This window comes from Saccostrea cucullata, unplaced genomic scaffold (assembly GCF_032062105.1).
Source record: "Saccostrea cucullata isolate Sc308-1 unplaced genomic scaffold, CSIRO_AGI_Scuc_v1 ctg343, whole genome shotgun sequence".
Classification (NCBI taxonomy): Eukaryota; Metazoa; Mollusca; class Bivalvia; order Ostreida; family Ostreidae; genus Saccostrea; species Saccostrea cuccullata.
This window is the reverse complement of record NW_026927402.1, coordinates 6,486-33,640: the sequence shown is the minus strand read 5'-3', so window position 1 is coordinate 33,640 and position 27,155 is coordinate 6,486. Positions and strand designations below refer to the sequence as shown.

General features: G+C 32.8%; 1 protein-coding gene and 2 pseudogenes across 1 annotated transcript; 2 read left to right on the top strand and 1 right to left on the bottom strand.

Moving 5' to 3' along the window:
- Window positions 1-1,964: 1,964 nt before the first annotated feature.
- On the top strand, window positions 1,965-19,305 carry LOC134274379 (uncharacterized). Its single transcript, XM_062756661.1, has 9 exons — window positions 1,965-2,064; window positions 6,713-6,907; window positions 8,362-8,469; window positions 8,954-9,020; window positions 9,132-9,355; window positions 13,317-13,370; window positions 14,620-14,679; window positions 18,833-18,955; window positions 19,112-19,305. The coding sequence occupies exons 2-9, from the start codon at window positions 6,715-6,717 to the stop codon at window positions 19,303-19,305; spliced, it is 1,023 nt and encodes a 340-aa protein (XP_062612645.1). The 5' UTR covers window positions 1,965-2,064; window positions 6,713-6,714.
- A 63-nt stretch (window positions 19,306-19,368) lies between these two features.
- On the top strand, window positions 19,369-21,672 carry LOC134274378 (uncharacterized; annotated as a pseudogene).
- A 1,610-nt stretch (window positions 21,673-23,282) lies between these two features.
- Window positions 23,283-25,192, bottom strand: LOC134274377 (uncharacterized; annotated as a pseudogene).
- Window positions 25,193-27,155: the final 1,963 nt, after the last annotated feature.

Genomic DNA, 27,155 nt, shown 5'->3' with positions numbered 1-27,155 from the left:
AATGTTTTGAAGAAGGGGGATATGGAAACATCAGCAATGAGGCCATGGGCGTAAAATTCGGGGGCTACTGCCCACTCATAACACAACATCAAGAGCCAGTCATAAGTTTCCGTATACATGTACATGTATTTGTCTTCGGTCTTTTAAGTATACAATACAAATCAACTGCATCGTTTATACATAAACAGAATACAATCAAAGGCACAACCCCTCGAAAAAAACAAACTAGTTTGCTGTTTTTCAATAAAAATCTTAATCATACACACTATAAACAAACTTAACAAACTCGGTTTTATCTGCAATACTACTATACTTCCTATCACTTAGATATATCAACTTTAGATCAGTTTTTAACTCGTTATAACGAGAAAAATTAACTCGTTATGACGAGAAAATTATCTCATTATAACGAGTTAATTTTCTCGTTATAACGAGATAACTAATTCGTTATAACGAGAAAATTAATTCGTTATAACGAGATAACTAAGTCGTTATAACGAGATATTTACATTTGCAAATGTTTTCCTTTATATAACACTACTGAAAGGAATGCGTATCTATAACTGTATAAATACAGGTATGGGGTCAAGAGGTCATAGATGTGCGTTTGGATAATCGTTTGACGTAATTTCTCAGTGACGTCATAAAGGGTCAACGCGCGTTCAGTGAATTACATACATGCCGTTGGGTTTGAAAAATAATGCATTTCACACGTTAAAAGTCACAATTATGCAAATATAAAGTATGAATTAGTCACAAATGTAAATATAAGTAATAAGGTATCATTTTAAAACATCTATCGGGCTATAAATACGGGTCGGTACGAGATTAAATTCATCTTAAAGCCCTTTGGGCTTTATGGAATTTAATCTCGTGACCGACCCGTATTTATATCCCGATAGATGTTTAAAAATGATACCTTATTTCTTAAATAATTAACTCGTTATAACGAGATTACTAATTCGTTATAACGAGATAACTAAGTCGTTATAACGAGATAACTAAGTCGTTATAACAAGATAACTAAGTCGTTATAACGAGATACTAATGCATTTCACACGTTAAAAGTCACAATTATGCAAATATAAAGTATGAATTAGTCACAAATGTAAATATAAGTAATAAGGTATCATTTTAAAACATCTATCGGGCTATAAATACGGGTCGGTACGAGATTAAATTCATCATAAAGCCTTTGGGCTTTATGGAATTTAATCTCGTGACCGACCCGTATTTATATCCCGATAGATATCCCGATACTAATTCGTTATAACGAGATAACTAAGTCGTTATAACGAGATAACTAAGTCGTTATAACAAGATAACTAATCGTTATAACGAGATACTAATGCATTTCACATGTTAAAAGTCACAATTATGCAAATATAAAGTATGAATTAATCACAAATGTAAATATAAGTAATAAGGTATCATTTTAAAACATCTATCGGGCTATAAATACGGGTCGGTACGAGATTAAATTCATCATAAAGCCCTTTGGGCCCGTATTTATATCCCGATAGATGTTTAAAAATGATACCTTATTTCTTAAATAATTAACTCGTTATAACGAGATTACTAATTCGTTATAACGAGATAACTAAGTCGTTATAACGAGATAACTAAGTCGTTATAACAAGATAACTAAGTCGTTATAACGAGATACTAACTCGTTATAACGAGATAATTAACTCGTTATAACGAGATAACTTATTCGTTATAACGAGATAATTAAGTCGTTATAACAAGATAACTAAGTCGTTATAACGAGATACTAACTCGTTATAACGAGATAATTAACTCGTTATAACGAGATAACTAATTCGTTATAACGAGATAATTAAGTCGTTATAACGAGATACTTACTCGTTATAACGAGATACTAACTCGTTATAACGAGTTAATTTTTTTTTATCTTCTCAGAAATGAACCCATCCGGCTTTCGTAGAAATCTACGCAACCATGAAAAATATCAAGGTGAATGAAATATGGGGAAGAAGGAGGAAGCGCCATTGAAGACATTATGATCTTTACCTGCAATCAACGACCCTGATGCTTAATCAGGTAATATTCTGATATTCTTCTATATCTCTTACAGATGAGTTTTCATATATATATATATTAAGTATTAACGAATTTACCTAATTGCAAACTCCTCTTAAAACGGAAGTAAGGTTTTCGATAAACATTGTTTTTCCAACGTAAAAAAGGTGCTTTGTGATGCATAAGCTATGTATTTAATTGAGATCACTAATATAATTTATGCTAAACTATAATTTTCATCAACCGAGAAAATCAATTTACTTAAAAAAAAACTTTAACAAGGAAGGTAGTCAGTGAGGTGGAGGAGGGGCGGGGCTAGGTTCCAACTTCTTCCAGTACCAATTCTTTTACTCAAACACTAAATTACTAGTACCCTTATTGACAATACTGCAACCGTAAATGTTTGATAGGCCAACCGGACTGTCAATGAACTTTTATGTTTAAAAAATAGTGATACTGATACTTCGTGTCTGTGACAATCGTAAGCATCATCCGTGAATTGTGAGCAGAAAACATTGTTGAATCGAGATCCAAGTTTAACTTTTACAATTTGTAGACCTAACCATCGTTAAATCCATATTTTGTGTTATTTAACTGGTACAACTGTAAAAGTTAGCCTTGTCATATTGCATTATTTAATATTTTACAAGAAACCAATGCATTTTACCTGCTTTTATATGGAATTTATTATTCAAAGTTATATTGATATACACGAGGATGCACTGGGTACAAAGAAGTTTTAAAATGAGACAAAATATTGGTACAAAACAAAACAATCTTGATTCTTGTTTGAAAACAACCTTTCTCAAGTTGTATGGTCGATAAATCACTTCTTTTGTAGAAAATACGATCTTTGTCATTATGTAGAATGCTTAAATTACTATTACGTTTTATCATACTTAATGTAAGGTCATTATTTACTCAATGAATTGTTTACCATTTTCCCTATTACCCAATTTAAAAATTGAGAGTACACAACAGGAGTGACCTGGCGACAGGAGATCCTTACTCCACTATGACACATGATCTAACCTTTGATGCTTAATATAGAGATCTGTGTTTGCTTAATTTTCAGTTTATATTGGTTCATTATACATTGTACACTGTATATGATCTTTTGAGATTGATAATTGTTCGATATATACATATATAATAAAGCAACACATAAAGCGATTTTCCCCGTGGGGATCCGGGTAAGAATAGGTCCTCAGTACCCCTTGCTTGTCGTAAAAGGCGACTAAATGGGGCGGTCCTTCGGATGAGACCGTGAAATAATCTGGAGAGGGACGTTAAACAGTAATCATATCAGTCAATCATCAATCATAAAGCGATTGTTAAGGATATTCCAACCTCAGCCAGGAAGGATAACTCTATAATTTGAAATTCAATTTGAATAGTCTCAAAATGAAGCTTTAATTTAAAATCTTTTAATGCAGCAATTTTTATTTTATGCCCCATTATGTGTTTCAAGATTTTTGAGAAGTTCTTAGAAACAGCGTTATAAAAAGCTAATAATTGCTTACAATCAAAGTATTTGTAAAATTACATATTTAAAGAAACAAAATTTATACGAAATTAAATTAATATAGTGTTGACTTTGCAAAGATAGGAAAGGCTATATACATGTACACTTTTCATTTTAAAATGGTCGAAATAAATATATGATAATAAAGTACCGCATACGTTTAATAATCATTTAATTTGCTTCAAAAGCCTGGATATGTATAATCTTTATTACAAAAATGTACATATACTACATGTAACTGATTTATATTCAATAAGAAAACGTAAAGTACAAATTCTTATACAAATGTCTTGAAAATTATTTAAGATTTACTACTTTTCCATAGTATGGTTTACTTTAATGATGATGTTCTTAAGCCAAGGATGTACTTTTAATTACAAAATGGATGATTGATTGAATGATTGTATACTGTTTAACGTCCCTCTCTAGAGTATTTCACTGATATGGAGACGTCACCATTGCTGGTGAAGAGCTGCAAAATTTAGGCCTATGCTCGGCACTTACGGCTTTTGAGCATGGAGGGCTCTTTATCGTGTCACACTTGCTGTGACACGGGGCCTCGGTTTATACGGTCTCATCCGAAGGACCACCCCATTTAGTCGCCTTTTACGACAAGCAAGGGGGTACTGAGGACCTATTCTAACCCGGATCCCCACGGGCACAAAATAGATGAAGAAATAAATTAGAAATATAAGGACTATAGAATAAAGATACAATCTTTTTTCACTTCCATACAAAGGATAATTATTCTGTCTCAAATGACGGAGATTTTATCGTCTCTCTCATTTTTAGGTAACCTAGTCAAATGAAATTCGCCGAACCTGGTAGATTATAGACGCATCTTAAATTTTTTCACATATAATTTTCACATCTGAGTGACTTTATAAGAATGAACAACAGATTTAATAGCGAGCGCAGCGAGGCGGCGCGAAGCGCCGCTCGCATAGCGAGCTCTTAAAGCAACGCCTGTGCGAAGAGAAAATTCGGACTTCTGCACATTCATTCGATAGAATTTTTTGATGCCGATTTTAGACCCACAATGCATCACTTGTTTTAGCTACGTTCTCGCGAGAATCACAGCAAATGTTCAACAAAAAGTTTACTCGCCTTGATTTAATGGATATATATTGAAGATAAATAGAAAAAAAAACGTTCTTCATTAACTTTCAGCACTGTTCAAGTTTTTCTTGGTATTGCAACTTACATATGACGTCATGTGACGTCAGAGTCTAGACGCACCAAATGTCACGAGCGGTTTGACGAGCCCGATCGAAAGTAAATCAATAGAAGAGTTTGCGCTCGCTCTAACGGTCGCACCGTCAACATATTAACAATTTGTATAGGATTTGAAAGGAATAATTTGACACAGATATTTTAAATGATAGATACTGCATATATTGGCTTTTTGCTAACCATGCTAGTATTCATAATGATAATTGCACACTTGTTTTTAAAGTTATGCTTACTGGATGTTACCCAGTAAGTTCATGTTTTAGGTAACCCAATCCCAGTGTATATGTATGTTAAATTTCTAAAACTGAGCAAGCTATTGACAAACTTCCATTATTTATGTATTAACATATGTTATATCTGCATTTAGACTTTATGTGTGGCGGTTGCTTCGATAGCCCCCAGGATGATCTTTGTACAAGCAATTTCTTAAAGTAGGCAAGCTATTGATAAGCACGTTAATATAACAAGGATTTCAATAGTCGTTTTTTTTAATTCAACCTTTTAGCATGTATTTATAGTCGTCACACTGACCTTGTTCTAATATATAATGTATGATATTATATGTCAACTGCTTACTGATAATTTTCATACTAATTGTTACTTAATTGTGCCCTCTGAAAGTCGAGGATATTAATTTCGGTCTGTCTGTCGGGTCTGTCTGTATGTAATTCTGTCTGTAAGGATTTCAATTCTAAGGACTCCAATATGTTTTCCAGTATTGTTATCAAACATTTTAATTCAACAACAAGTAACCGAAATCTTGTGTGACTTTGACTGATAATTTCTGAGTTATTAAAATTGATATGTCGATACCCCCAAAAATTAAAATAAAAATTCTCATAGTATCCCTTGCGCATCAGTAACAACCTTGATTTTCTTGTGCATTGAGTTCACCAAAGCATTTATATTTCTCATAGGATTATCATTCAAGCCTTCCAACGGTACTCTTAATGGTTGACAGTAGCTGTATTACTCCGTAGCCAACAAATCCCTCCGCCCAATGAATCCCACGAATTTTCGATTTAGGATAGAATTTACAGAATGTAGCTGATTTGGTATATGTGAATGTTTGTAAGGAAGTATCGACAAACACTAGCTACATTTTCCCAATGTGAACATGCTAAAAACATTACGCATACGGCATGTACCTGCGCGTGTGAGAGTAAAATCGTCGTAATGTTGTCAAGCTTGCGTACCAAATTAGAGCAGAGAGTTTCTGTCAGTATTAGGGTGAAAATATGACTAGGATTGCCTGCTGTAAAATATCGGTTTCAGTGATAATGACATGATAATAACCGAGGTAGCATGATGAAAAGCCCTATCTTGATATGACATTGTTACGCGCCAACGTCACCCTCATGGTTGGAAACCTTTTAAGTTACTCTCTGACAACCGAAAAAACTTTTTTGGTTGAAAAGTTAAAAACAAACTGCACAGCAACATGTTGTTGCCTTTTTATTCACTTATGCAACTCAATTACTAGACCCAATGTAACTTCCATCAGCCATACCATGATTGCAAGAAATTTATACTGACTGCAAATATCGGAAAACGATGTCTATAACTCTAATGCATCTTTTGGCACTACAGAATGTGATAAAAAATTGTCATCATCAAAATGCACGTGAATTTGGCATTTTATCACTTCCCTTACATGACACCATACATTTCATGGTTGAGTAATTTTGACCAGCGATTTTAGTGCACAGTAACCAAAATACACATCTGACCAATTTTCATAATTTTCGGCCACATAGTTTAATATTTTCGCTATTATGCTATCATGCGTTTCTTTTTCCTTTCAGTATATAACTTATTCTTGACTTAACTTCTATTTTGTTAACTTTTGTAAAAAAAATATTTTACATACAATCACTGAGTGGAATCAAATATTACTTTTATTATAACCAGATATGGACTATCTTGGCTTCGGATATGTTGTGGGATCGTGCCCTGTTAACCTAACGGGACAAAATGAAGCAGCTTCCAGACTCAAGTGTGGCGTGGACAAATTCGGGAATAGTCAGTACCTTTGTGTTCCTAACTTCAAGAAGACAGCCATTGTTGAGTACTGTTACAAAGGCATTGTGGGACTTCAAATGCCAGGTTTGTGTACAGTGCAGGGAAATAATTTTGTTACAGCATCAATGCTGATTTTGGTGCTTCCTATGCTTGCTGATTTTGATGCTTCCTTTACTTGCTGATTTTGATGCTAGTTATCCTTATCCTGATCCTGGTTTGATCCTTATCCTGATGCTGGTTTGAAATTAGGTCAATGCTAGTAATGCTACCGGAAGTAGGATTATCCTGCCGGAAGTGGATAATTAAAAAACAGCATCGCTATTTTAAGCCATTAAAAATAATTTTGGGGTAATTTTTATTTGTAATTTGTATTAAATGACTTTCCTTTATCTGTTTTCACTTTGGTCAATGCTAGTTCTATCCTTTGCTTGCTGATGCTGATCCAAGTAATGCTGATTTTTAAAATGCTGATGCTAATGCTAGTTCTATCCTGATCCTACTTATGCTGATCCTGATGCTGGTTTATGTAACAAAATTAGTTCCCTGCACTGTAGTATATGTATATTTCAGCAATGAATCATTAGTTTTTGAGAAATTTATAGTCTAATAACAGCAAGAGTGTGTGCAAACACGCGATACTCAATTTGTTTGTATATACCCTTGCAGTTTTGAGACTTTATCTTTTTTCCAAAAAATAATCCATTGTTTGTATACATTTTCAATTCTCTGCCATGAGTGCAAATGTTATTCATATTTCAAAACGTATGTATTATTCTTCGTGAAAGCTGCAGTTAATAGAGGAACCGATGTAACAAATTCTGGTCAATGACAGAATGATTATTGATTTTCGCAAATGACGTTTTACTTAAACTGAATAAAACACATGCTTTAGCGTTTTAAACCCCTTTACTTGTTTCGATGTTTTGAATGCAATTTATTTTCATGTACTTTATACCCCAGTATGCAAAAACTTGTGTAATGTAAATGCAATACCGTGACGTACAGTGTGCGGTATTCAAGCAAAGAACAAATATCTACTGATAACAAGAGAATAAATATTTTACATTTTACTATAAAAATTGTTGAAATTCGTGTTGAAACTTATTTGAATTAACATACATTTATATATGATTGAAAAAATTCAAATATCAAAACTTTATTTTACTGGAATGGTTTTCTAATTTTATATGGGAAAACATATTTATTTACATACAAAAACTTTGTCAGATAAATTTGGAAATTCGATAAAAAAAATGCTTTGTTATATTAATTGTATGAAAAGGAGTTGTAAGTTTTGAGTGTAACGTTGCAGGAAATATCTTACAGTCAAAATGCATGTGTAGTAATATTTCATGCAATTGTTACACGTATATGATGAAAGGTCACTGTTGAATTTATTTCATAAAATAAGATTCAAATATATAAAATGTTCTATTATTATTGAACAAATAAGACGTATATGTTTGTTTTTTACAGATAAAGAAACCAAAAGCAATATTCCATTTTTTCTTATACAGTCTTTATCTTTGTTATAACAGGTTCCTGTTTGGTTGTAAATGATGAAGGAATTGTAGATGACGTCAGCTGCCGTAGCTTCACAGAGGGCTGTACAGCAACACACTTCAAGAGTTCTGATCTTTATAAGTGTGGGTACATTTTAAAGAAAAATGAACGTGTACTGATGTTTTATGTTCTTAACAAGCTAAACCAGAGAATCTGTATCCATCGCGTAATGTTGAAAGAAAAACATACCTGGGTCTAGGGAGAAGGCACTTTAAGAAGGTCGGGCCATAGGAATTTATGTTATAAATATAATTGCAAAAACTCAAAAGTTTTTCGAGATAACAAGCCCGGAAAAAAGTAGGTTTTACATAAAGACAAAAAAATATGAATAAACAACCTTGATTTTTAACCCTTTGGCCTCAAAATCAATAGGGGAAAAGAAAGTGTTACACACATATAGAATTACAGACAAACGGACAGAGAGACAGACGGAAATTTATATTCCCCACTTTCAGCGGGAGACTATGCCCAATCTTGTTACATGTAGTAATTTTTCATTTCAAAATCGAATTATTTTCAAATTGTGAGGATTCCTATTAATTTTCCTTGAGTTATATATTTAAATAGATCCAGCATGTCATCAAATAAACAGAAAAGAGCAGTGTTTTTGTGCTGATCCGAAATGTCCCAAGATGTAAGAAGAACGATAGATAGCTTAAAATTCATAATTCAATTATTTGAAATAGTACATGAAAATGAAACAGATCCATCTGTTTAAGAAAAATTTAAAAAATTTTTTTGATAGAGATACAGAGATGACAACAAGAAAAAGTGCATTTGTGGCCTCCAATGCAACGATGAACAACTCTGCAACAACACTTGCTTTTTCAAATACAACAGAAATAACAGAAACTGGTCAAATTCCTGCAGGAGCAGTAGCGGCCATTACTATAGCATCGTTTATGACACTTGCTATGCTTTTCTCTATATACATGATATACTTGTATAAGAAGAAAAAAGGAAAACGAGGTGCATGCACATATATGTTAATGTAAAATTAAAATTGCTGTAAAATTTACATTCCCCTCCTTAGATTTAGGGTTGCGGTACTATTATTTTAAAGGTGCTCATGAAGGCTATTACAACTTTTTCAGATGAAGAAAGAGAATGTGTTCCTTTGATGAAAAGAAGCAAAGATAATTTTAGAGGTAGTTGTAATTTCTATTTTACTTACTGCAAAAGAAATGCCAGATATTTTGTACTTGTAGTAATTTTTCTTCTAAACAAGAGAAACTCGTAATATAATCCTTCATCTTTCTTTTTCAACGAATTTGGCAGAAACGACCAACCCTCAAAAGTGATTAAAGTCGTGTGCAGCACTATTTTTTAGATGTAATTTGAAGATTTATCTGTAGTCAGAAATGTATCAAAAATTCTGGCGAGGTAGGATTGATTGATTGTATATTGTTTAACGTCCCTCTCGAGAATTTTTCACTCATATTGCCGGTGGAGAACTGCAAATGTTTTCCTATGCTCGGCACTTAGGACCATTGAGCAGGGAGGGATCTTTTTCGTGCCAACACCTACTGCGACACGGGACCTCGGTTTATACGGTCTCATCCGAAGGACCGGTCTCCACATCCCACAGTGGGATTCGAACCCGCGACGTAAGGATTGACTCCTTACTTCGCAACTCTAGAGCAGACGCTCTAACCACTACGTCACGCAGGCGACGCGAGCTAGGACGCCAGATTAACACTGAATCGTCCAAAACGTGAATGTAGTATTAGTGACAGAAATTTTTTCATGAGTATCCACTGAACGGAACTGATAAACTTTTTCAAATAGATGCGATAATTAGCTAAGTTCGATGTGTACATTTTTATGAATGAAAAAATAATCTCCCAATTTTTAAAAATAATAATATGAAGTCATCCGGGTGGATTGGGAATTGCACCTATCTGTCTAATTGCTGCAATCGTGTCATCGATAAATTGGTTCTGAAATGCACAAAATTGTGGTAGTATAATGTCTTTGAAAATTTGATTTTTTTCACTCAAGGTCTCACGTGATGCAAAAAAGGTACAAGTATAATACAATTGATTAACATTTACATCTAATAATAATCAACAAAATAGAAACAGACATATATACAAAAGATGTTGGAATGTAATATTTCAAATGTTGCACCATTGCAAAAAAATTGACATGAAAAAAAAAATATCTATTTGATATATTACGTATGAAGCAAGTTACATTTATTCCTTTGTACCTCGCCAAATTAATTTCAAATGATGCACATGTATTATCAAACAATTTTTTGCATTCATAAAAATGAGAACTGGGAAAGAGAAGCTTAATTTTTAGATTAAAATAATGTTTGTCTGCATACAACAAAAATGTTGTTAAAAAATTTGATCTGCTTGACTTCTACAACATTCAAATATTGAAAAAAAATTCAACGCTAGCTTAAGATATTCTTGATGCCAGGCCAGCTGTTTTCTATGTTTTGTTAAAAAGACTTTCAGTAGAGTTCATGTCTTATTTGTTGGATATCTAAAAACAATCTGTGCAGTTTGATGTATAAGGACAAAAAAATACTGACAAAATTTAAGACAATATTTTTGGTAAATAATATGAATTGAATATCGATCACAGAAATGTGCAAAAACTTATTTTTGTTCTTTTTCTAAAGTTCTGGTAGAAATAAATGTAAATTATACGAAGAAACAAATTTACAATATGCCCAAGTTATAGCAGCAGATGTGGTATTTTTTATAAAATTAAGCAGGCATATACAATTCTTTTTAGATGAAGAAATTAACCACTCAACTTAAACGATGATCAAGAGCTATTGAAAGAAAGTAATACGGAACGTACTAGTGTTCCAGTTTGCTAATTACAAATTTAAAGTTTCTGTAGAAGCAAACCACATACTCGTAGTCAAGTTATATATAAGAACTGATTGATTGATTGTGTACTGTTTAACATCCCATTCCAGAATATTTCACTGATATGGAGACGTCACCATTGCCGGTGAAGGGCTGCAAATTTAGCCTATGCTCGGCACTTACGGCCTTTGGGCAGGGAGGGATCTTTATCGTGCCACACCTGCTTAGACACGGGGCCTCTGTTAACACAGTCTCAACCGAAGGACCGCCCCATTTAGTCGCCTTTTACGACAAGCAAGGGGGTACGGAGGACCTATTCTAACCCGGATCCCCACGGGTCTGTTAGGACATTATATTATGAAATAACTTTATCTTTGTCAGATTTCTAGCATTAAAAACTACAACTTTACAGAAAATAAACAAAATCAAGAATTTCAGTACATGTTGATGTTTTAAGAAAATAAAGAAAAAACTTTGTCTCATAGATTGAATATAGTTGATCTTTATCACAGAATTGAAAGCAGTGCAAACACGTGGCTTTGTACGTTTAATAAAATCTTAAGACCTCTCTTTTTACTGCATACTTAAGATTTTAATAATTTCGTATTTTTCTGCAGAAGGTGTGAACTGCAAAAATAATCAGAAATAATGTATATTCCTTTTCTAATTTTCTTTTAAAACATTTTTTGTCTTCTTGAACACATATGAAAAAAAAGAGCTTACTTCAAAAAATGGAAATAAGAAGATGGATAATTTTTGAAAACGTGAATAAAAGTCGGATTGATTGATTGATTGATTGATTGATTGCTTGTATACTGTTTACCGTCCTTCTCCAGAATATTTCACTGATATGGAGACGTCACTATTGCCGGTGAAGAGCTGCAAATTTAGGCCTATGCTCGGCACTCAGGGCCTTTGGGCAGGGATGGATCTTTATCGGGCCACACCTGCTGTGACACGGGACCTCGGTTTATACGGTCTCATCCGAAGGACCGCCCCATTTAGTCGCCTTTTACGACAAGCAAGGGGGTACGGAGGACCTATTCTAACCAGGATCCCCATGGGGCGAATATAAGTCGGAAGTTCGGAACGTGTTGCATTTTATAGATGGGCTATTTTATATTCTATTGACATCCCTTATTTCAAAAGAGGGATTATTTTTTAGCAGAGATATTTCTGATATTACAGAACATGAACTTTTATGCTTAACAAATTGTGAATAAAGCTGTCTTTGGAGTTTTTGTAAATCGTCTACCTGAAACGCGATACCTAGACTGTCCCTATATGAAAGCTATGTTCACTTTATGCACACAATTGTCCTGTCATTATTTCAATTAATAAACTATCAACCTCTTCCCAGTTCAGTGGCGGGTCAAGAAATTTCGTAACGGGGGGGGGGGGGGCAGTAGAAGGCAAGAGGGGCTTGTGGCTTCACTGATACCCCCACTTGGTATAAGACAAGGTCCTTTTAGGGGTTCGAGGAAAGAAGCCCCCTGTAGCTGGTAAAATCTTAAAATAAGAGATTTTTTCATTTATTTTAGGAAATGGACAGATACTTTTTATATACAAACATTTTCAAACAGGGGAGGAGGAGGGCGGCCCGCCCGCCGTTCATTCGTCTTTACATTTTGTATATCAAAATAAAGTTGAGTCAGAGTGCTTTCGTTTCCTACTATACAATTTCGTTTTCAGAGACAAGGTATATAGGATTACTCTCCTCAAAACATAAATGCCATTTTACTTGATAGCCTTGTTTTTTTTTAAAGAAACATGTATGAAAGTAGGCGACTTCATCTAATTAATAAATACGAAGAAAATGGGTCGTCAGTACCTTTCGTACATCTACATGTAAGTGGATGCATTACAAATATTAAGACTATATTTTTGCAAACGGTATGACGTATGCATTGGATTTTGATTCCAAGAATTAAGGGATACAGTGTACATGGACACATATGTGTACTTTTTTTTTTTTTAAATTGTGATATAGAAAAACAAAACAAATTAAATTAGAACAGATTTACACTTCCCCCAGCTTTGGGATAGATGTTCTTGTATTTTAATCATCCTTTAATTATCCTCAAATATTACCTTTTGAGATGAAGAGAGAGAAAGGGTAACTTTGTTAAATGGGAGTGAAGATAACCCAAAAGGTAATATTAATCTTATCCATTTTAGTTACTGTAAAGAAATTAAATGCCAGGTACTTTGTACTAGTAGTCATTTCTATTCTAAACAAGATAATGATGCTAGTGATATTATCCTAATTTTTTTTTTTTACTGAATTAGAAGTACATGTATCTATTAGATAATATTAAAAAAAAATATTAACGAATTAGGAAGAATCGGGTTCCAAATCTCATAAAGTGAGTCGATTGCAGCACTATATATAGATCTATTTGGAAAATTCATCACTGTAGACATTACTTCATCCTAACACTCTGACGCCCAGTAAACATTGAATTGTCCAAAACGTGAATGCAGAAAGTGACAGAGAATTTTTCATGAGTATCCTCTGATGAGTGGAATTGACAAACTTTTCAAAAAAGTACAATGAAAAGCAAAGTCCTAAGGATACAGTTTTGAAAATATAAAATAACCCTGAATTTGGAAGTCTAATTATTTGAAGTCATCTGGGTGGATTGGAATTACCACTGTCTGTGTAATTGCTGCTTTTGCGTAATCGAGAAATAAGTTCTGAAATGCACACAATTGTTATGGTATTTTGTTTTTGAATCTTTTTTTTCACTGAAGGCCTCACATGATGCAAAAAAGTACAAACATAATACAATTTATTAACATCTAATACTAGTAAACAAAATAGGGAAAAACAATTATACAAAAGATGTTGGAAGAAAATATTTTAAATGTTGCACTATTGCTAAGAAATGGACTTGAAAAAAATGTCTCTTATACATTATGTACATTTATTCCTTAATCTTCGCCCAGTGAATTAGAAAGGATGCACATGTGTTGTGTTCTTATAAAACATTCATTTTGTATTCATAAAACCGAGAACTGAGAATAAGAAGTTTAATTATTGGATTGAAATTATGTAATATCTGCATACAATGACAATTTTGTTAAAAAATAATTTTGATGTGCTTACTGCAACATTCTAGTCTTGAGAAAAAAAAGATTTCAACTTCAGCTTAAGATATGTCATGATGCCGGGTATGCTGTTTTCTATGCTTTGTTGTACAGACTTTTTTTCAGTAGATTTCATGTCGTATTTATTGGAAATTTAAAGATGTGCATATACTTACTTTGGTATTTCTTTTAAACTCTATTAGATAATAAGTGCAAATTATACCAAGGAACAAATTTACAATATGCCTTAGTTATAGCAGCAGATGTAATATTTTTAATAACATTAAGGAGGCAAATACATTATTTTTTTAGATGAAGATAATAATCCACTCAACTGGAAAGATGAGCTAATGAAAGAAAGTAATGCAGAAGGTAGTAGTATTCAAATTTAATTTGCTAATTACAAAATTACCTTTAAAGCAAACCAAATACTCGTAGTTAAGGACTCAAGATATTTTGAAATAACTTCATCTTTGTCAGATTTCGAGCCATCAAGAATATAACTAATCAGAAAATATACATAAAATTTAGAATTTCAGTACATGTGGATATATTAAGAAAAAACTAGTCTAGTAGCTCGCATATAGTTGATTTTGATAACAGAATCAAAATCTGCAAACATTCTAGTCTTGAAAAAAAAAAAAAAGATTTGAACTTCAGCTTAAGATATGTCATGATGCCGGGTATGCTGTTTTCTATGCTTTGTTGTACAGACTTGGCTTGGTACGTTTTGTAAATTCTTAAGAACTTTCTTTTCACTGCACAGTAAATATTTTTAATCTTTGGTATTTAACTGCAGTTAGAGTGAACCTTTAATCTGATTTCAGATAAATTGAAGTCCACTGTGTATTTCTCAACTTAAAGAAAAAAAATAATCAAATGAGGTATCCATTACATTTTGAAGGGCCAAGATAAAGTTAATGAACACTACGAGGGTTGTCCCAAAAAGTCGTAGACATGGAAAACAGTTAAGTTTCTCTTTGCTTGATAAATCTCTTTCCTTGTCATAGCAAACAGTAACATTTTATGATTATGCATTTCAGATTTCATGATGAAAACACATTTAATAAGAAAATATGTAAAAATAAAGAAAGAATGTAAGTGTAAAACGGCGCAAGAAAGCAAACGTTTATTACGTATCATATAATATCATGATCTCTTTGTCTGTCTCACTCGCGTAAATTAACATTCAATATATTTTTTAAAGTGAAAGACCACTCTTGACAAAAGGAACTTAACAAAATTCACTAATGTCCGTTTGTTTTTTTATTTGTTTTTTTTTTAATCAGATTCAAATTTCAGTCGAAATTTAGTGGAGAGATCGCCTTACATTGTAGGAGCAGAGAATACACATTTATTGACGTCGTTTGCGATCAAGATTGTTTACAATTGTATGCGGTTAACAAACAGTAATCTACTTATTACATGCCGTAACTATTTTCGGTATAGAGGTAAAACTCTCATTAAATATCGTACCATTTAAAATTAACTCCTTTATAAAAATCGCGTGTGTAATGTTACTTTTGTACTCTTTTCCGTCTTTGATATACAAAACCATATATCAAACACAATTTATTACACCCCTGTGCGCCGGTTACGCGTTTGACGACGTCATTTTCATCCAACTCTATTACTATGAAAATCATGACAACAATTGTCTGTTTCTAAAGCAATTCATATGAAACTTTGACATATTATTAGGATGTTAATTCTGCTTTCATTGGTTAAAATTTGAGTTTAATGTATTACATAGTACTAAAGAAATAAAAGCAAATATAATCGTTTATTGTGTAAATTATTCCGAATTTTGTTCGTGCGCCGACAGGCCTTATCGACTTTCATATAAATCGTCCAATTATTATTAATATGAAAGATATACACTTAAAAATTCACAATTTTAAAAAACATTGAATATATTACAGTATGTCTATGCAAAATTTGGTTAGTATTGGTTGCGTGTTAAAAACATTATAAACATTGTTTACGACATTTTGGGACAACCCTCATATATTCACATGTATTTTATTTTATTGAAGTAAATAGCCGCTTTGGTTCATTGATATTTTATTATCTTAGACCATTTTTTCCTGGGGTTAAAAGACATTTTCTGTACATTGAAAATAGTAAAGAAAAGTTAATAATTGGCATTTCTGAATATAGAATTTTCTCATTGTCAAAAACAATTTCCCACTGATTCGAAGAGGGCTTTAATAGAGGCATATGCAAACATTAAAAAAAAATGTCCGTGTAATATATGTTGCAGCAGATGTATTTTTAAGATTTTTAAACGTTTAAGCAGGTCGATAATTTTTTTTCATGTGAAGAAATCAAACTACTCAACCCAAAAGATAAAAGAGAACTATCGAAAACAAGAAAATCGAAAAGTTTAAAGCTAGGACATCTAATTTTATTTAACTTTCAGAAATAGAACGTGGATAATATAAAAAAAGTAAAACCATCATATTAAAAAATAAATTAAACTTTTCAGCCAACAGCTAATAAAAAAATCTACTGTAAACCAACTTTTATTCGTAAGAAATATTCGCGAGTCTTGTGACCTAGTTCAAGTTGCGAATATTAATCGCCGTGAACCATTTATTTTGCTTTGATTTCGTATCTTCCTATCTTTAATACACCCACAGAAACAAAAAAAATGCATAAAACTTAGAGTCCATTATAGTTTTGTCCATGCATACTTGCAAACACAAAAATCTTATTTATGGGTAATCGTTTCTCTATAAAGAAATATATCAAGTAAAATAACTTAATAGGCTGACATTTTTAGGTATTGTGTAAAGTGAACAAAAGGTTTTCGCGAATGAAACATGGACAGTTCATGCAATGAAATACGCTCCTTTCAAAATATATAACAACAAACACTAAAGATACACTGGAACGTCGCGCACGATGTTGGTGTTAAAATCTTTTCTCGCAGTGCGCGCTGACAGTTAGACTACTTTTCAATAAAAAATAATAAAGATATATGCTATATTACATATCAATCTGTTAATAGGATCGTGGACTTCAATAAAATATACTATAAATTGCAATTAAAAAAATAAATTTGAGAAATCAGTGATAAAACCCGCAAAATTTGCCCAAAATGCCATGTAGATAGGTAACAGATGCAAAATACACATTTCAAATAAATTACAATATCTCAGCGAAATTTCATTTTGGGGGAAAATATTTGGCGGACTAATTATTGTGATGATGTTAAATATATACGTCATAACATTGTTGACGTAACCAATGCCAGGAATCAACGCCGGGTCAAAGAATTCTCAGTATGAACCTGTAGATAAGGGACAAAAATCGAAAATGGCCACCTCAGAATCAGGTAAATTACCACAGTATTTATTATAATTTATGAAAATGTATGTACTTACAGTTATCTAATAATTTGTTTTTAATTTGTAAACAGAGAAAATGGATACTGTGTAAAATTTCAAAGTAAATTATTGAGAATAGTTTATTTTCTTTGAATTTAAGTTCAAAAACGATAGAAGACAGAAGGCGTCACAAAACAAGTATATTTCTTAATTTCAATATTTTTGCCAAATCGAAGATAAAATATCATGTTGTGTATAGCAACTTATTGGTGTTTTACTGATAACATCTTGATGGAAATGATAAAAAATATTAAATATATAAATATCTTCCGTTTAATTTTTCATTTTAAAGCATTTATTCATAAAAACTATTACGCAGGAGATTGTTTAACTATTAACATTTTTAAAAGACACGTGTCTCAAAGGAGAAATTTTAACATCCGAACGTCATGCGTAGCATGGTGATCACAAATGGTATGCTCATTATACTGAAATCATAGCCTTTTTTCATAATATTAAAATAGTTTCAGAATGTGAATTTTTAAAGGTGATATATTCTTTAAAAAGAGGCATATATATTTGCTAATGTTCATATCAGAGACATTTTAAAATGTCAATACGAATGTAACGCTTTCATAAAAACACATAAATCAAATAAGAATTTGAAATAATACTGAATTTAGACATTCCTCTATAAAACTAGGAAAGAACTTTCCCAAAAATAAATTCATGTTTGAAATGTGCATTTCTCCACGAACATTTTTTTGCCAAATGAGCAAGTATTACGAATAAAAATAATTGATTTTTACAAATAAAATAAAGTCAACATTAATGTCACACTTACTGTACATATCAAATGACGCAATGACGCATTTAACGTCATACGGTCGTGTACGTTTTTCGTTAAAAAAGAACTTATAGTGAAAACAGAAATACTAAATACATTATTTTATAAAAAGGATTTTTTAAAAAATCACATATGAATAAAGTATATTAAAGAAAAATAAAATTCTCCTTAGCTTCTCAATGCCTAAAATGCAATCAGTTCGAATCTTAATAGATGATTTTTACAAATAAAATATTAATAATTATAAATATTTTTATGTCACGGGTGATGCAAAATGGCATAAATGATGTTTTAAACATTAATGTGGCTTGGCAGTGAACATTTATTTGAATTGATAATTAAACAGGGTCTTTGAATGCTGTAATACGAATAAAAATAAACAAAGAAATAAGGAAACAAAAAAAGGTTGAGCAGACTCGTGAATGGAGGAGGAGAGTCAAGGAAATACAAAAGAGTTCTACCACAAAAGGTAAAACAGATTCCCTGAAAGTAAATAAGTAGTAATATTTTTACGCGGACTTTAGATGTACTTATAACTAAAAACAAAATATCATCGTTTTTAAGACAATTGACTTTTTTAATTGTAGATTAAATGATAAATTGAAAATTTACGATTGAATTTCAGAGCAGACAGTAAATGCTGCGACGCTCAGAAAACGCAAACAGCACGAGAAAGAACGCATTAAAAGGGAAAAAATTGAGAATAGCAAGAGAAAAGAAATGGAAAGAAAATCTAAATTAAAAGAACGCGAAGAAGTAAAGCAGAGGCGGAAATCCCTAGCACAACAGAGATGGCGCCGAAAAGAAACGCATGATTAGTCAAATTCAGAGCGAAAATACAGGGAATGGCAACTTCAAATCATTCAGCAACAAAATGCAAAAATGTCGAGCTGTGAAAAAACTGAAATCAAATTGACTGATATCCCCGACAAAAAGAGAAGCTACCATTACCGCTTTTTACAAAATACAAACTCTCCCTCAGTAAAATTACTCCAAAATTGCAAAATTATTCCCTCTCCAGAGGAAAAAGAATCAGTCACACTCCAAGCGTCCGTTCTATCTGACATCAAGGAATCTGTCTCCAAACTAAAACTTAAACGGTGCGACAAAGTTAGGGAAGCCATGGATTTTTAACAGCTTCTGTGAGCGGCGAAAATGTTAAAAATTCTAGAGCAAAATCTTCACTAGCAAAAAAAAAAAAAAACTTGGTCTTCCGATTCGTAGAATATCTAAAGGGTATAAAGTTCTCACAAAAATCTTGCATACGGAATCATCATCGTTTACGTATACTAAGCGGAAAACAAGATCTGATGCCCTGTCTGATGATATCCGAAAGCTTGTTTATAATTTGTGGTGTTTGCCCGAAATTTCGCACTCAACTGGCAATAAAAACGATGTGAAAAGGGTTAGAATAGGTCCAAATCAATATTCTTCTCATGTTTTTTAAATCTTACATAAAACACAAACAGAGGTATATGCAGACTTTCTGTCGAAACACCGAGAAATTCGAATTTCTCAGAGACTCTTTGAGGCATGTAAACCTTACTACATTCGCGCAGCGCGTCCAAAAGATAGGGTTACCTGTTGCTGTCGATATCATCTTGAAATGAAATACGTCTTTAAAGCATGTATGAATTACAGAAAAACCTACGTAACAGACCCTGTAATATACCATGACATGTATGAAATGTGTAATCAAACTCTCTGTCCTACCAATTCCGATGGTCTACACAACAAATCCTGTTTAGATAGAACATGCATAGAATGTGGGGTTCATAAAATTGAGTTCAATCATGAGGAACTAAGAACTGATGACCTTTCTCCTGATGTTTCTTGGGAGTGTTTTGATTACATAAACATAAAGTCGAAAATGGGCGAAACATGTAAAAAAGGTCACCAAACCCGGTGAATTGTTTGAGTATACATGAGAAAGCTTCTTACAAAATTTCCGTTACACAACATGGGTGCTAAAGGGCAATTACGAAATTTACTTCAGAATTTGCCTCAAAATCACTGCGTTACATTTCATGACTTTTCTGAAAATTGCCGTTGTAGTGAAAAGAATGAAATACAGTCAAATTATTTCCAAAAAACTGAAGTGTCAATTCATGTCAGCATACTTCACAGACATGCTGTTCTTGAATTGGACGGTGTAGAAAGTACAGCAGAAGAACCAGAAATAATAAAAGAACATTTCTATGTAATATCCCCTGACGATAAACATGACCAACACTTCACTCATCATTGTCAAAAACTGGTATCTGAATATTTCAAATCCATATCTTACCAGGTTCAAACAATGCATGAATTCTGCGATGGTTGCGCTGCACAATATAAAAGTCGCCATTGTTTCGGTGACTTATCAGCATCTCTTTCAGAATTTAGCTATCCAAAACTAATCAGAAATTTCTTTGAAACCAGCCATGCAAAGGACCCACAGGATGCAGCGGGTGGATTTTTAAAGAATCAGGCGGATCTTTCCGTAATCAGGGGTACCTGTTTTATACAGGATGCCATAAGTCTGTATTTTTTTGCGAACGAAAAACTAAAAATCCCAAATTATTCGGCAAACGTTGTCGTAGAATTTTCAAATATATAGAAGAAATCCTAAATGAAAAGCCAAGATCCTATAAACCTATAACGGATAAAAAGTCTGTTCACCACCTTGTGTCGTCTATTTCCGGCACAAATTACATTCGTCCACTGTCTTGTTACACCTGCAAAGATTGCCTTGACGGTGAATTTTAGCAAAATTGTAATCTTATCAACAATTTAGGTAAATTTACCCCTATAACTTTCATGGAGGAAGACTCAGATAGCAATGCACCAGACACAGAAAACGAGAAGAATGAATTTCAAATACTGTCTGATATAATAACAAAAGGCAGCATATTTGCTGTACTCAGTGACGATGAAATAAATGATTATTATACACTGAAAGCAACTGCAAAATCAGTTCTTCTACAAAAAGAAGACACGGAGACAGGTGGGGAGCTTCTTACTGCAAAGGAGCAAAAGTTATCCGAGGTCATTATTTTGAACAGTCAAAGAATACTCCATTGGAATACAAAATAATCAAACGCAAACCGGCATATCATAAATGAATCAGATGCTCTCCCTGACAATGACGAGTTACATATTACAAAGGAAATTTACTTAACAATATTGCAGGCCGTGAGCGATTGAACACTGACATTGCAGTAGTGAACTATAATTAAAACATTTCATTGTTGTGACCCTCAGATTTGTTTTGCATGATTAGGTAATACAGTGAAACCTGTCTAATCCGACGTGCACTGGGAGACGAATTTTGTGTCGGAATGGACAGGAAGTCAGATTGCACAGTGTTAAAAATGTGGAAAATAGCAAAATGGGAAAGAAATTTGACGTCGGAATTCACAGTGTGTCGAATTATTCAGGTGTCGGATTAGAAAAAAAAAGAAATTACAAAATATATTCAATTAAAAGTTTGAATTAATCTATATGTTGTGTTTTACAAAATGCATGACAGTATCATTATGTTGTGAATGATTTATTAAATATTATTGATTACGTTATGAACGAAAACGGCGTAAACGTGGCATTTTTTGACGTCTTTGACTTTACCAAAATTAACACCAACATCGTGCGCGACGTGTTGGTGTTTTTCATCAAACAGTGCAACTGATTATAAAATAATAAATGCTTTATATAAGATATAAGCAACGTAATTCAAATGAGTATTTATTTCTTTACAAACTACGTCAGCCTTTTTTTAAATGAGAAGTTTGAAACTACGCTCTTAGAAAAACAAATGCATATTAATATAAAATTAATAACGAACCCCGAGGCCATAATTTCTACAGAAAGTGGGCTATTTTTCTCCGGTAAATATTCTACAGAGGTCACTTTTCGTCGTTACACCGGAAGAAACTTATGGTTATATCTACCGTTTCGTTGTTTTCGTTTGTATGTAAAGGTCACGCCACTTTTATTTTGAACTCAAACTTGTAACCAGCATTCAACTGGAGCATGCAAAGGATAAAAATATGTTCTAACAACTTTTTGAAAAGATTGCATCAAAATGCTACTTACATGCCTTTCCTGGGTACTTAAGAGCATTGTAACTGTGGTAACATTATTTTTTTTTCTGCGCACGCGTACAATAGGGAGGAAGATTTTGGGACATAATCTATGGGAACAACCGAAATTATTTTTACTCTTATTTTTCTTTAAAAATAGATTTTTAGGTCCTGTAACCTGTATTTTTCTGAAACCTAATGCTATTGGGAATTGAACAAAATCTACATGGGTCATACAGAAATTCTACGTTTGTCAATTTAAATACCCCATTTGTTCGTCAATGGGTCTCTTTGAATCAGAGCCTTGAGTACTATGATCACTATACTCGCTAAATAATACCCAAAGATTACAATGGTGTTGTGAAGTGCGTTAGTAAAGGAAGTACGCTAAATAATGTTAATGTAACTCGTGAAAATGGTGAGGGGTAACAATAGGTTACAACCCACCTGAGCTGTAGACTCCGGACGGGACAGAGTCGTCAGACGTCTGTGTCAATCCAGGGTATAATCACAACTGGCTTAATATGGTAGTAAATCAGCTGATTGACGTTTCAAATATTTGAATCCCGATACCGAACTATTTTATAAACCTATATTACTACATTCCTCCCCGTTTTAATAAGTCCCGGGATATGGCTCAAATCAGAACATCCGACTTAATGCCATTTAAATATAAAAGCAGTATACTGTACAAATATATACAATTTTAAAAATAATTACACTATAAAATCAACATTACATTTTTAAAGCATCTTTGAAGTCTGATAGTGAAATGTCATTTCCAATTCCGGTCAAATGTACCCCATCTCTTTTAAAAAGTGTTCTGTTTTCCAATGAATTCTATGATGAAATATCACTTTCTCTCCTCTTCTTTCCATGAATGATCCTAATTCTCTATTAATTATGGTTTTCTTGTTTTCTCCCTCCCAGACTTCAATTTTGCCCAGACTCTTCTTGACAACAGTTCAGAATAAATAAAAATTGTATCTGGAAAATTCTCCATGTATAAAGAAATGTCATTTTTCATTTTGGTTATGAGAGGAAGAGGACTTGAAAAAGAGATGTCATTAGATCCTAACTGAATTATAATAATGCTTGGGATTACTGTACAGCAGGAAATTAACTCGCGGAGTTAATTTTCGCTATTTTCGCGGAAAAAGAAATTCCGCGAATTCAAAATACAGTGAATAATTCTTTTAAAGATTTCTAAAGATAAATTGAAGTTTTATATTTTCTGAGAATATAGATATAGATCGACTGTTTTTATAATCAAGCGAATGTATGGATCAATTACAAACTCGTAGTTGTTGGTGTTTTTAAAGCTTATTAATTTTTAAATAAATTTCTATTGCTAACGATTAATTTTGCCATCTAGTAGACGTGCGATGTAATTATTTAATACAACAAGCTTGTTTAATTTCTCCCGTGCGTGCCTTTAATCAAGGCACTTACGTAGTAAACAGGGTAACGACAATAAATTAACTTCAATTATGTGATTAAATTTCAACATTTTGACTACGGTATATTTTTTTTTCTGATTTGGCCCCGGAAATAAAAAAAAATCTGAGAGCGTACATGTAACATAATTTTGACTTCAAATCGGGATCAGTCTGGTGTTTCGTTATAATTCAATGGGGATCAAAAAAGACACAATGTATACATGTAGATTTGACTTTCTTGTCTGATATGCGTGATATACATGTACAGACTTTCGTAAGATAGAGACAGTAAATTATTCATTCACATAATATATACCTAAAGAAAAATGCTTGCAAGTACTGTTTAAGAAATTTATGATTTTTCCTTTCCGCGAATTCAAACGACCGCGATTTGCTCGAAATTGGACAAATCGCGATCTTTTCCGACCGCGATTTTAACCTACTGTACAGTATATCTTTTGTAGCAGAGTGAAGAGTTTCTGTAAGTGAAGACCATTTCATGCCTCTTATTCCATGCCACTTAATGTTGCAATTTTGTAAACCTAAGTCAGTAGAGTGGATGCCAAGAAATATTTGATGGGCCCAATGAATAATTGAAGATCCTATTATGAGTATGTCTTTCTTTTTTGTAAGTTCACAATTTTGTAGAACCTGAGGACGAGGGCTGCTTATATCCAACAGAATACTCAGTATTTTCCAGTGTAACAAACTCGTAAAGTTTTGAGCAGGATAAGGAGACTTTGGTAATGACTGATGTTGCTGGGTTGCATCTAAGTAACATTTTATTTGTACTAGGTCATCTTCTTGCTAAATTGTTCCTAAACATGCAGACAATTTTTCGCTTGAATTTATAAATGATATCACATTTACTTTGTTGAATCTGTTGATTAAATTAGATATTTTTTCAACCCAAATTTGACCATGAATGTTAGTATCATATCTACAGTATGTGGGTTCATCAAAATGTTCTTTTTCTATATGCAGCCTCAAAAACCTTTCCTGACCAAAACCTAATTCACATGTCCAACATGATGTCTTTGGATAAAGAAACCAAGGAATATGTTCTTGAATAACATGTCGTCTGTCATGTGTAAACTTCGAGTTACAAACCCGGCACTTTTTCCCTTTTTTACCTAAAGTGGAACCTTGCACATGGTTTGGTTCTTCTTCATAGTCAGGTACAAAATGATCTCCTAAGTCTGACATTTCTAAAACAATTGTACTTTACATTTAATGCAAGTTACTCTTACATGTAATATATAAATTTATGAAAATTTTAATTTTCCTGACACTTGTAGATTTTTGATATATTATCATACAGGCATAAACCAGTAAAATGAAATAAATATACACTTTAAAAAAATGTTAATTTATCTTTTAATTATTTGTTTCTTTGTTTTGTTTTTATTTATATATAAAACATTAAAAACAGTTATTAAAGTTGATAAAACATGTTAGATATTAATTCACATACACTTCTGCTTATTTAATCTTGAACATAGTCAAATAAGTAAAGGGGTCTTTGTCTTGTCCTTTGACCTCTTTTAACCTGTTCTTGTTCTGTAGAAAGAGAAGTTGAAGCAGTATTGGGGTTTTGATGATGCATCAGAACATCCGACGCATTATCCCTAGCAAAAAGGTTTGCAACATCTGACATCATATCATCAGATTCAGATGTTGTAGCTGAGGAAGGACAATTTCTATGCTTCAAAGACCCATTATTCTGATTGAAAAATTTATTCCTGAATCTTTTTTACTCAGCCGGGATGATCTAGATCTTTACAGAGTTTAATACGGTCATGGTGTATTACAGATTCTCTGTTTTTCTTATCAATGATCTTAAACAAAACAGGAGATTTGACCTCAGTTATGATATATGGACCCTTCCAAGGAGACTTTAATTTTGAACTTTGACCCAGTTTTGTAGCTGAATCAATTTTCAGTACAACATCTCCTACATTGTATGTACTTTGGTATAAATGTGTATCAAAGTATCGCTTTTGTCTATTTTGGGCTTTACAAATATTTTCTCTTGCAATTTGATGACATTCTGTAATATTAGACCTCAAATCTTGAAAGTATTCAGGGATCTCTTTCTCAGAGTTGTTCAAGTTGTATGTACCAAGTATCAAGTCTATAGGTTGGGTTGTCTCCCTTCCTAAAAACATAAAATTTGGTGTAAACTGAGTTTGACTATTTTCAGTAGCTCTAATAGCACCTGCAATTTGTTGTAAATTGAGGTCCCATTCATGTTGTTTGTCTTTTAAATAACATCGAATACTCTGTAGTTCTAAACGGTTGTATCTTTCAACTTGACCGTTAGACTGAGGATTGTAGGGTGTTGTCCTAGTTTTAGCTATTTGTAATAGCTGACACAATTTTTGCATAAGTACACCATCAACATTTTTACCCTGGTCAGAATGTAACTCTGTTGGACAACCATACCGAGATATAAAATTATCAACCACAGCTTTTGCTACTGTTTCAGAATGTTGGTTGGTATTTGGACAATTTCTAACCATTTTGTAAATTGATCAATGATCATCAAGATGTATTTGTTTCCATTTTTGGTTACAGGAAGAGGCCCCAGTATGTCAATGTGTACACGATGAAGAGGATAACCTGCATGATATTGACCTAGAGCAGCCTTACCTTTGATGTTGGGCTTTTTATTCCTGTTACATACACTACAATTTCCAACAAAAAGTTTGGAATCTTGTAACATACTATACCAAATTGAGCATTATTTCAATTTTTCATAAGTCTTTGTTTGACCTAAAAGTCCTGCTGTTTTGCAGTCATGACAATGTTTCAATATTTCCGGTTGCATATTTTTTGGAACTACAAACAAATATCTTGGATTAATATGATCTTCCCACAAGTAATATAGAAGACCATCTTTTAGGTGTAACAGAGATTCACTTGACCAAAGATATCTAACACTGGGACTACTTAATGAAAACACTTTCTGAGATGGTTTTATCCCAGACTCTATCCAAGACTTGACCTTGTAAATATCACTATCTTCATTTTGATTTTTGTTTAATTCCTCTCAGTCAAAAATATCTGACAAACCGAGAGCAATTTCATCAACACTGTCAACTGATCTTATTGTCAAAGGAGTAACATATCTATATCATTCTCAAAAGTTGCCCACTGTTGCTTTGCT

Bases quoted from the DNA above. Each gene is read 5' to 3' on its own strand.
- LOC134274379 (XM_062756661.1), top strand. From the start codon at position 6,715: ATGGACTATCTTGGCTTCGGATATGTTGTGGGATCGTGCCCTGTTAAC. The intron at 8,470-8,953 runs GTGGGTACATTT...ATATTTAAATAG, and splicing joins GAGTTCTGATCTTTATAAGT to ATCCAGCATGTCATCAAATA. The intron at 18,956-19,111 runs GTAAAACAGATT...ATTGAATTTCAG, and splicing joins AAAGAGTTCTACCACAAAAG to AGCAGACAGTAAATGCTGCG.